Genomic DNA, 12,358 nt, shown 5'->3' on the forward strand with positions numbered 1-12,358 from the left:
GTTATTTACCCAACAGATTTGAAAACTATGTCCATAAAAACCGGCATACAAATGGTGCTTTATTCATAACCACCAAAAGCTGAAAGCAACCAAGATGTCCTTCAGTATGTGAATGGATAAACAAACTTGGGTGTATCCCTACAATGGAATATTACCCAGCAATAAAAAGAAATGAGTTGTCAAGCCATAAAAAGACATGGAGGAATCTTAAATACATATTGATAAATAAAAAGCCAGTCTGAAAAAGCTACATACTATATGACTTCTATTATATGACATTCTGGAAAAAAGCAAAATTATAGAGAGAGTGAGAACATCAATGATCACCAGGAGCTTGGGATGGGGGTACTGAATTGGTGAAGCACATGGAATTGTTTAGGGCAGTGAAACTACTCTGTATGATACTGTCATTGTGGATACATGAGGCTCTGCATTTGTCAAATCTACTGAACTTTACAATACAACTTTAATGTGTCCAAATATATTAAAAAATCATTTAGGAAGTGGGGAAAAACCCAGGATGGAATGCAGAATGTGAGTAAACAATTTAACTATATTACAAATATATGAAACAACTGCAATGAAGGGGTTGAGAGAAAAGGTGCTGACCTAAGTCACTTGGCAAATGAGTGGAGTCTGTAACAGTAAAGGCAAAAGAAGCTGTACAGAAGTACTGTGCTTTAGCTGATAAAGTTGTTTCCTACACAGGTACAGGTTAACAATTCTAATACCATTATATGTGTGTACAGAATGGAATAATTAAGTAAATGGATGGCAGATAGTGGGAGTCAGGTTTCTCACTGTTGGAATGAGAGTTTTCAGGTAAGTAAAGGGAATAGGCTAGAGTAAGCCATGTGGTAATGGATTATTGTCAGAGATATTGGTATGAACTCATGTTTAACTTAATATACATACAGATGGTTACACATAGAAGTATTTACAGACATGCATATATACACATATATTTTCTTGCTGTGTCAGCTGAGAGGGCCTAGAAGCAATGACACTGCAGTAGCAGGGAACACATCTGGTGCCCAGATCTTGGTTTCTAATATCATTCTCCAAAAAGCAACAAGCGCTCCAGGGAGAAATGGTTGACTCTAGGACCAAGGCAGGAAATATACAAGGTGAGCCTGGGGCATCTTGTACACCAGAAAATAAGAAAGTGGACAAAACAAACAAAAGTCAACAATAGGGGTATGTCAAAGAAACACAGGAGCAAACAGAAAGAGCTCCCACAGGACAAGCTGGAACAATTTGAACAATAAAATAAAGTCTTACTGAAATACAACCTAAAGTATAAATTAAATATCTAGGAGTCTACATAGATATAAATTATTGAATAGGTGGGGAGTAACCATGCCGAATCTGACCCGGTTGCTGGACTGTTGCCGCTCCGCGCAAAGGATCTGATGGCGGCGCCTGCGCTGACCGACCCACCTCAGGGCACTGTGACCTTTGAGGATGTGGCCGTGTACTTCTCCTGGGAGGAATGGTGTCTTCTTGATGAGGTTCAGATACACCTGTACCTTGATGTCATGGTGGAGAACTTTGCACTTGTATGCATGCTGGGTAAGGCCCTCACACCCACCCCTATCCTCTGAGCTAGGTTCTGCCTTTCTCCTTTTCCCTAGGGGCTGCTGTGTCATTCTCACATCTGGACCATGGATACTGCTTTCTTCTTCAACTCCTTGGTCATGTGCTGTGGTTACTATGGCTAGCCAGAGTGCATCCCTACTCCTTAGTGCCCTAACACCAGTAGCCCCAAAGTTGCAGCTAAGGATTCAGGCTTGCAGTGTCCTGGTTCCCTGACCAGGGACTGAACCCAGGCTAAAGCAGTGAAAGCTCTGAGTCCTCACCACTGGACTGCCAGGGAATTCCTGCAGGTTCTTTTCCTGGAGTTGAGGATGAAGAGACACCTTCTGAACAGAGCGTATCTGCAGAAGGAGTGTCACAGATGAGGACCCCCAGGGCAGGTTTGTCTCCTGAGAAGACCCAGCCCTGTAAGATGTGCACCCCAGTCTTGAGAGACATTTTGCACTTCTCTGAGGAGCAAGGAACAAATACGGGGCAGAAAGCATACATATGTGGGGCATGCGGGAAACAATTCTATTTCACTGCAAACCTTCAAGAGCACCAGAAGCCGCATATTAGAGAGAATCCCATGTGATATGACATGGGGAGACCCTCATTTTGGAAGAGCTGCACAATCCACACAATAGGGAATCTACCTACCTACATGGAGATTGGGAACGACTTCGCGGCCAACATGGGACTTCAGCCACAGGCCACTAATACCAGGAAGAAACCGAACAGTAAGGAGTGTGAAGCTGTTTTTCACAGTGGAACAGGTCATCACAGCTGGGGAGAAGGCAAGAAAGCCTCCAGTCACACATAAATACTTTTTCAGGATGAGAGAGTCCTTACTAGTAAAGGGTTTTGTGAGTGCAGCAAACGTGGGAAAGCCTGCATCCAAACATGTAACTTTATTCAGCATGAGCCAGTTCACACTGGAGAAAGGCCTTATGAATGCAGCCATTGTGGAAAATATTTTAGCCGCAAATCTGGTCTCCTTGGACATCAGAGAGTTAACTGTGGAGGAAGGCTCTATGACTGCAGTGACTGTGGGAAATCCTTTAGCCTAAGGAAGCACCTCAGAGCACATAGGAAAATCCACAGTGGAGAAAAGCCTTATGAATGCAAGGAATGTGCTAAATCTTTCATCCAAAAGTGCATCTTAATTGAACATCAGAGAGTTCATACTGGAGAAAAACCTTATTGATGCACCCAGTGTGGAAAATCTTTTGCCCGCAAATCCAATTTCCTTGCACATCAGAGAGTTCACACTGGAGAAAAGCCTTATGAGTGCAGTGAATGTGGGAAATCTTTTGTTGCCAGGAGTAGCCTCTGGTATCATCAGAGAGTTCACAGTGGAGAAAGGCCTTATGAGTGCAGTGAATGTGGGAAATGTTTTGTTGCTAGGAGTGGCCTCCAATATCATCAGAGAGTTCACAGTGGAGAAAGGCCTTATGAGTGCGGTGAATGTGGGAAATGTTTTGTTGCTAGGAGTGGCCTCCAATATCATCAGAGAGTTCACAGTGGAGAAAGGCCTTATGACTGCAGTGAATGTGGGAAATCTTTTACTGCTAGGTCAGGACTTCGTGATCATCAGAGAGTTCACAGTGCAGAAAGGCCTTATGACTGCAGTGAATGTGGGAAATGTTTTACTGGTAGCTCTAGCCTTCTTTGTCATCAGAGAGTTCACAGTGGAGAAAGGCCTTATGAGTGCACTGAATGCGGGACAGCCTTTAAGCAAAGACAGCTCCTCTGCATCCATAGGAAAATCCACACTGGAGAAAAGCCTTCTGAGTGCAAGGAATGTGGTAAATCTTTCACCCACAGGTACCACTTGATTAAACATCAGAGAGTTCACACTGGAGAAAGGGCCTTATGAATATCACACATATGGCCGGCAGTGATGTTGGAGGAGTTTCAGGTGGTAAGAGAATAAGAAGAACCTGTGCAGCTAATGGACCCTTTCTAGAGAGGAAACTGAGGCACAGAGACGATGTGTTTGTGATCTCCCAGAAATGGACAGGGATCTGGGCTTCAATGCCAGGTTGCCTGGTTCAGGATATCGGGAGTCACTTCACTCCTCCCCTGCCCCCCACCCAGGTTTGGGGACTGAAAGAACACCTTGTCCATCCTGACACTTCTGCCAGCCGATCCCCACACCAGGAGCCCTGCTCATACCCCAGCCCTGTGCTGATGGACAGGATTATCTTTTCTCTGGGAACCAATATTGATGACTTTCCTGTGACTGACTCCATTTATCTACCCAACCAAACCAGTGCTGTGATTCAGTTATTATTATTGCCATTTATGAAAGGAGGGGTGTCCAGCTCAGAGAGGTTGAGGGACTTCCACAAGGGGTCACTACTGCCAGGGCTTTGATGAGAGTGGTTCATCTACACACTGCACCCGTCCACTGGCTTCTCTCCTGCCCCTCCGAGCAGGGCCTCCATTTGCTGTGTCCTGACCATGAACTACCCACACCTGACATCTGCATCTCCACCAGGGTCTCCAGCTTCATTTTTACCAGTACACATCTCCCGGAAACACCCTCCTGCTTGGGAAGTTCTCCACAGGGACAGCAGCACTAAGCCAGGCACTCTGGACTGGGTCATTGGTGTCACCCCAGATTTGACACTGGCTCCACTGCCATATGCAGTGATTTGTTTCCAATGTCCTGTCCATCTTCTTTATATACCCACCTCAGGATGTCCCTGTTGCCCTGTTATGTGGTTGACCCGCTCACTGTTCTGGGCAGTGTGAGGGACATGTAAGGACTAAGAATGTCCACTGTGGCCCTACGTGGCCTGGTCCCTAAGGCTCCTCTTCCTAAGCACCTTGATCCATTGCCTCACTGCTCCTCCTACTGCTCCAGAAAAATGTTAACTCACCAAAATGATGATTGTTAATTAGCAAGAACTTGCCCTCCCCCTCTTGGGACCCACACTTGATCAACTTACCTTAAAAGCTAAGACTGAATGCAGGCTGATCCCTCCCATGAAGACTTAAAAACCCGTGTATAAAAAAATTACGATTTTAGGGGCTTCCCTGGTGGCACAGTGGTTAAGAATCCACCTGCCAATGCAGGGGACACGGGTTCGATGCCCGGCTTGGGAAGATCCCACATGCCACGGAGCAACTAAGCCCGTGTGCCACAACTACTGAGCCTGCACTCTAGAGCCCGCGAGCCGCAACTCCTGAAGCCCCCGCGCCTAGAGCCCATGCTCCGCAACAAAGAGAGGCCACCGCAATGAGAAGCCTATGTATCACAACGAAGAGTAGCCCCTGCTCGCCGCAACTAGAGAAAGCCCGCGCTCAGCCACAAAGACCCAACACAGTTATAAATAAATAAATAAATAAATGTATTTTTAAAAATAAATAAATTATTGAATAAATAAACAAATTGGAGAGAATAGACAAATTTCCAAATAATGTACGTAGATACTTATCCCACAAGTACGTAGATACTTATCCTACAAGTATGGAACATAAATCCTTACTCTTTAAGTGTGGGCTGTGCATGGTGACTTCCTTCCTAAGAGCACACTGTGGAAAAGGAGGGGAAAAAGTAACTTTATATGGAGAAACCTGACAAACACTACCTCAGCCCGGTGACCAAGGTAAACTTGGCCCCTGTGGTTTTCCTCTCAAAACCATAACCCCAGTCTGGTCATGTGAAAAACATTGGACAAACTCCAATAGAGGGACATTCCACAAACTACCTGACCAGCGCTCCTCAAAACTGTCAAAATCATTCAAAACAAGGAAAGTCTGAGAAACTGTCACCGTCAAGAGGAGCCTAAAGAGACATGACAATTAAATGTAATGTGGGACCTGGGTGGGATCTTGGAACAGAAGTAGGACATTGGGTAAACATTAAAGAAGTCTGAATAAATAACATGGTATCAATACTTCATTAACTGTAACCAAAGTATAATACTCATGGAAAACAACAGGGGAAACTGGGTGCAGGGTAGACGGGAACTCTGTACTATCTTCACCATTTTTTAAAATAAATCTAAGATAGGGCCACAAAAATAATGTTTATTAAAAAGAGAAAAACTGATGTTCCGGCTTCTCTTGAAGAATCGGAAGGTCTGGAATCACCAAGTTTCTATTCTCTCAGGCTGTTCCCACCACCCACCACTGCCTCTCACCTGATCCGTGCCTCTCATTTAAATTACCTGCCTGACCCCAGTAGCCATTTATTTTGCCATCTTTCCTCTAAATCTAGTAGTATAAAATATTAGAGCAATGATACGTTTCTTTTAAATTCAAGGAAATTTTCCTGCTGTGACAGAGATGGTCCAAAGGCCCCCCAGTTACAGCACCATCCCAGGCAGGGCTGCTCAAACGACCTGGAATTTATGCACCCCATCTCTGCTAATTCCATGAAGTAGAAGCAGAAATTTGTCTTCTTTGCATGCAGTTATTTCTTGATGAACTGAGTGAGTGATCTTTAAAAGGCAATTGTCTTCCTTGGCATGTATTCATAAATGTAGCAGATGCTCCCAAATTGGTTGGAATCACAGCAGCCTTGAGCCAGTAGGGCTGCCTGGGTTACCCATCTACAGGGGAGCATCTGGAGTGGGGAGCCCTAAGGCCAAGAGCTGGGGAAAAAGTCAACAAGGATTAAGGTCCTAATACCCAACCCAGAGCAAAAACTCTCCCAGCAGGTTTTACAACCTGAGCTGACTTCTCAAGGAATCTTTCCCCTCCTTTCTTGAGCACTGGTCTAAGTGGGGAGATAAACACACAATAAACTGAGCAGTTAAGTCCACCAAAAGTCAATCACCGACTCCACAAGTTCTTCAACTCTATCAAAATACAGTCTTTTCCACTGGTCTCAAATAGAACACAGTTGAGCTATTAAAAGCACTCACATAGTAAGAATTATCTGGCATTAGAGTTTAGCTCCATCACTCTTTCAAAAACTGTTTCAAGAGATCAAAAGGAAAACACACCTCTTCTGTTCATTTATTATGAGGTGTTTTTGCTTGTTTGTTTGCTTTGAAAGACCATGTTCAGATAGCGTACTTTTTAAATCCCAGCACAATCTCCTGTTCTCCTAATTTCTCCATCATACAGTTCTGCCTCTTAACATGAAGAGAACTTTACTGGCCAATTGAAAATGTCACCTCCTTCCCCATCCCATGCACTCACAGCCCCCTATTCCTATCCCACAGTGGTGACCTGGGACAAGTAGAATTACAGTCACAAATGCTGTCCTTTTTACAGTCTCTTTTTCTACTGTTGACTCATTCATCCCACCTCTCCAAGGCCCCTGGTAATAAAAATCTCAGATTCTCCAGATAAAGGGCCACAAGCTCAAAGCAATCTGGACTGTGATATCCTGTACCAAAGAGCACTAGTCTTGTATATTATTCCATTTCTTCCTCAAAACAGTCCTGTGAGGTAGATGATCATCGCTGCCATTAACATTGTCATCCTCCCATCTTGACAACGAGGGCAATCTCACATCCTTCCACCTTGACAACAAGGTTACTTGACAATATGAGTAACCTGAATCTCAGGCAGCTGAAGTGACTTAAACCAAGATCCTACAGCGCAGAACTTGGACACAGTCTTTTTACTCTTTTGTCCTTCTCCTTGCCCTCTTTTCCTCCCATCTTCCTCCTCCATCAAATCTCTTGGGCATCTCCTAAAGCAGGATTCTGTGCTGGATACACTATGCCTACAGCCTTCATTCATTCCTTCATTTAAGTACTTGGGTTTTTCAACTAAATAAACAGGGGAAACAAGATCTTCACACACACACAAAAGGAACGCGACAAGGTCTAAACATAAAGTGGCACAGGAATCAGAGAAAGGCATCTTGTGCAATCAAGGGGGACTTCCCAGAGGAGGTGAGGCTTAAGGTGAACCTTGAGAAAGGGCTGGTCCCTAACCCATGGGCCAGAAAGCAGGGGTCTTCCCAGAAGGGGGAAGTGAGCCAGGCAGAGGCAATGGGCTGCTTGATGAGAACAGAGGGTCTGAGTGGGGGAAAGAGGGGAGATTAGGTGAAAGAAGGGAAGAAGCGAGGCTGAGTCAGCACTCAGCAGGGAGGAAGACTGAGGCGGTGCGTAGCCCTCCTCTCCCACTGAAGGATCCTTTGCAAGCTCCCATGGCTTGTCTGCATTGCCACGTCTGGCACTGGCAGGGTGTTTTCAAAGAAGCAAGCATCCTTTCCATAGAGTCTAGCGTCACTCACACAGGATGGCCAAAATGAGCTAGTTAAGGGTTTCTTTTACAGATCTCTTTAAGTCCCCTTGAGGGAGGCGGTACAGACAAGGGCATAGGTCAAACTGGTTTTATTCATCTAAAGGCACCGAAAGCAGTCAGGTCAGGCAGTTCACACAGCAGAGAGATGGGCAGCACTCAGCAGCGAGGGGAGCCGCCAGACCTTAAGGGAACCTCAGTGGGGACAGGGCTTCAGAGGGTGCAGCTGACCTCTGGGAAACACACCCATCTCTCCTCAGGTCAGTCTTATGGGCATTAGCCTCCACACAGCTTGGGTGAGAGGAGCAGGGACCACTTCGCCTGGGCCAGGTTCTTCCTCCTTGATCACAGAGTTCTCCAATATACAAAACAGAAATCCAATTTGTAAATCCAAAAATCACACGTGCTAAAGTCAGAGTCTTCACTTAATTTAACATAGTGCTTGGTATTTAATAGGTACTTAGTAAATATTCTTAAGTAAATGAGTAAATCAGTTAATTCTATTAAGATGAAATTTCTGTTCTACTGTGATGCCGAACTTCCCAAAAAATCAATTGGAAATGAACTTACACTCACCAAACATACACATAACACACACACACACACATAAACACGGATGGGGCCTTTATACTGTTTCCCTTTTTTATAGTGCTTAGTATTAAATCAGATTAAGAATTCTGAGCCATTTCACATCTTCCATGGAATAGGAAGAATAAAAACTAGCTGAGAAGTGGCTGGGAGAAGTCACCCAACCCTTCAGTCTCAGACTTAGGGTTGCCAGATAAAATAGAGGATGACCAGTTAAGAGTACCCCAAATACTGCATGGGACATTCTTATACTAAAAAAATGTTCGTTGTTTACCTGAAATTCACATTTAACTGGGGATCCTGTATTTTTATTTGCTAAATCTAGCAACCTTACTTGGACTCTTCCTCTTGCAATACCAAACTTACAGGGGCTTCCTGGACAGGTGGAATAAAATCCTGTGCCTGGAACTCTAATGACAGAAATCAGGTGTCTGGGGCTAGAGGTGGAGGAAGGGGACCAAGGGCAAGGGGACAAAGGAACATTATGCGTGTGGAAACTGTTCTCTGTCTTGATTATGGTGGTGGTAATTGTAAACATTTACCAAAATTCATCACACAATACATAAAATTGGGGAATTTTATTATGTTATGCCTAACAGGATGGTAGTTTAGGATGCAATTGCTTTTCTGATGCAATTTATTTTGTCAACTTTGATAAGGAACCACAAAATGTAATGGGTTAGAGCAGGTTCTAGAGATCAAATCCTGGCTCCAACACTTACTAGCAGTATGACCTTGGGCAAGTTGTACCTCAGTTTCCTCATCTGTTGAAAGGGGCTAATTATAATCCTAACTCATAAGACTGTTGTAAAACTTAAACACAATATGACATGGAAAGCTCTTGGCACCAACCTTAGCACAGAGTAACTGATGTTAGTTATTGTTTTAAATTAATAATAATACCAATAGCCACCTTCTAAGATCTAAATAGTTTCTTTAAAATGAAGTTGTTCCTACAGAAAAGAGAAGCAATGACACGTGTAAGGTAGTTAGAAACTGGATAAAGAAATCCCCACTTTAGAATTTTGAAAAACCTGGGACAGATATGAAGTATTCATCAATATCTCTTGTATACTTCACAGAGGGCACTGGGCTGTGGCAATTCCATATGTAAAAGTCCACTGCAGGGACTCCCCTGGTGGTCCAGTGGTAAAGAATCTGCCTTCCAATGCGGGGCACGAGCGTTCGATCCCTGGTTGGGGAACTAAGATGCCACATGCCGCAGGGCAACTAAGCCCACACGCCACAACTAGTGAGCTCGCATGCCTCAACTAGAGAGCCTGCGTGCTGCAAACTACAGAGTCCAAGCACTCTGGAGCCTGCGTGCCACAACTAGAGAGAGAAAACCCACACACCACAACTAGAGAGAAGCCTGCACGCCACAACGAATATCCCACGTGCCGCAACTAAGACCTGACACAGCCAAAAAAATAAAGAAAAACCAAAAAAGAGTCCACTGCAGTGAATAACAGACAGTTTCTTGTTCATGGTTTCCAAAATCGAAGGTCAAAAGAACTGGCTTTATATCTCCACTTCTGGACCTTCTAAGATTGGATAGGTCCGAATTTTCCTGAAAACAAGCATTTTCCTGTGTCTGTTGGTTAATAAGGACCAGATTCAGGAATTCTCCAAGCATCTGAGTCAGAAAATGTTTACTGAGCACGTAAACTATGTGCCACGCTCTGGGAGAAACTGGACCCCAATCTTCATAAGTGCCCTGTGAAGTTGACATCCATAACCAATTACCTGATTATTTCTGAAAGGGAAATTGAAGATCAGAGAAGAGGTGAAGTGTCCAGCCAGAGAGTGGTCAGTCAATCCCACGCCCACCCTGTTCCTCCCGGCAGTCTCCTGCTTTTCCCCTGTGATAGTCACCTCCCTGATCACACCTCACACACAGGAAGACAGATGAGGGCGGGATATGACCCTCAAATTCCTCCTCCAAATGCCTAAACGACCTGTACTTTCTCTTCCTTCGAGATCCGCATCTGCCTTCTTGTGCAGTCCTCCCAACTCCCCAGACATGTTTCGGTCACAAGTAGCTTGTCATCCTTCTGAAGTCTGAATCCATGCCCTTTTTATTCAGCCATTGACAATCATTCCTGAGGACCTACCAGGTCACAGGCACTGTGTTAGGTGCTACCGATTCAAAGACAAGCCCAAAAATTAACTAACAACCACATTACACCTGTTTTTGTTGACTCCAAAGAAACTTAGTCGTACCTTGAAAATGGACTTTTCCAATGCGCTATGATGTATGAGCAAGGAGGCTCACTGCAATGATGTTTTTTATAGAACAATGGAACTGAGCTGTCTATCAACAGAAAATGGTCTTAAAGGAAACGTGATGTATCTACTCACTAGAAACCAGGATTGTCCAAAAGGACTCTCCCAAAAATGTTAATAGCTGTTGCCTAGGCAAGCATCTTCTTTTCCTTCCTCTCTTCCTTCCTCCCTCCCTCCATCTCTCTCTCTTTCTTCCTTTCTTTTTCTCTCTCTCTCTCTTTCTTTCTTTCAACTTTAGGTATGTATGTGCTCTTTATAATCAGTACACAAAATCTTAAAAAAAAAAACCAAAAAAACACTGTGCATGAGTGTGGGGGAAGGGTGGAGTTCATTTCAAACTCCCACGTACTCCTCTAACCCACTTTAAAGACTTGCAACACTTCCTTATTAGGAAAATAAAACCCATTAGGGCAGGCTAATAAATCAGTCTACCTCCAGGAAGAAAATGCCATCAGGACTTGTGAGAAACTAGAGTGAGAAATGGCCTTCTGACTTGATAAGTCGTCTGTTTCCTGGGTTTCCAGACGGCCCCTGTTTGAAGTCTATGAATACGCTCGTTTGAAAACAAAAATAAAGACACACCTTTTTAAAGAGGGGGAAATTAAACTCTGGGAGAAAGGAGATTAAATACCCATGTACAAGATTCCTAAGACTACGCCTTGATCTAGACTTGGTTTGCTCATTTTGAACAGGGATATTGTCCTGGGGGAGCAGCTGACACCGAGATGGAGCCCAGGTGGGGCTGGTGGGGATCACCGGGCTGGAACGGGTTGGGATAATTGCCTGCGCCCTATTCCCTCATTTCACAGCTATAGGTGATTAGGAGCGATATCATGTATTCATTGAGCTGTATGCCAAGCAATTCACAATTAATTGTTACTACGACCAGGATTAAGAGCCCGAAGCCCTCACTCTTGAGGACACACCTCTGTGCAGTGTCCTGCCAGAGTCAAGCACCCAGAGCCCCCTGGGCGCACGTTTCCTCACCTGCCTCAGGTGGGCGGGCTGGTACCCGCCTCGGATACGCTCACCTGTTCGTTCCAGCGATGCAGCTGGCTGTAGCGCACCTTGCAGAACAGGAACCCGTCCAGGTACACCGAGTACAACTGCAAACAGAGTCATCACGTCCGGATTAGCCGGGCGAGGTGAGCTCCCGCCCCCGCCTTGTCACCGGCCTCCTCCTCCCTGCCCAGTCGGACCACGACCCCCGGCGCACCACGTAGCGGCCCCCCAGCGCGTCGGGCCGCTGCTGGGACACTGGGATGCAGAAATGCATCTTCATGGCTTGGGCGGAGGCCCCGGAACGGCGCTGGGAACCCGACCCGTGGCAGCGGCGGCGGCGCGGTTAGAGAATCCGGACTCCGCAGTCGGCGGGGGAGCCGGACCTGTGGCGGCGGCGGCGCGGTGCTCTGCTCTGAGCCCCGCGGCGCTGGGTGCAGTAGGCTGGCCCCGCGCTCCGGGGCGGGGCCGGGCTCCCGCTGCCCCCTCGCCTCTAGTGTCCGCAGGTGGGGCCGGCCTCTTGGTTGCCGCCCCGCTCCGGCTGCGCCACTCGGGTCCCGGGAAGGGAGGGAGATGAGCGCGGCCACGGCCAAGGACCGGGGCCCCGTGCACAGACCCCAGGCAGGCCTGCGCCCCGGGCAGTGCTCCCAGGTGCGAGGCGGGGCCTGAGACGCAATTCAGGGTAGAGAGACTC

General features: G+C 46.0%; 1 protein-coding gene across 1 annotated transcript in view; it reads right to left on the reverse strand.

The window, feature by feature from the left end:
• Nucleotides 1-12,047, reverse strand: part of SNX31 (sorting nexin 31) — a 63,901-nt gene extending 51,854 nt beyond the window's left edge. Inside the window, exons 1-2 of the mRNA XM_060127861.1 lie at nucleotides 11,882-12,047; nucleotides 11,697-11,771 (exon numbers count right to left, since the gene is read on the reverse strand). Of these exons, the coding sequence (XP_059983844.1) occupies nucleotides 11,697-11,771; nucleotides 11,882-11,947 (141 nt within the window). The 5' untranslated portion in view covers nucleotides 11,948-12,047. The remainder of the gene's footprint in view (nucleotides 1-11,696; nucleotides 11,772-11,881) is intronic.
• Nucleotides 12,048-12,358: the final 311 nt, after the last annotated feature.

Source organism: Lagenorhynchus albirostris, chromosome 17 (genome assembly GCF_949774975.1).
Source record: "Lagenorhynchus albirostris chromosome 17, mLagAlb1.1, whole genome shotgun sequence".
Taxonomy (NCBI): domain Eukaryota; kingdom Metazoa; phylum Chordata; class Mammalia; order Artiodactyla; family Delphinidae; genus Lagenorhynchus; species Lagenorhynchus albirostris.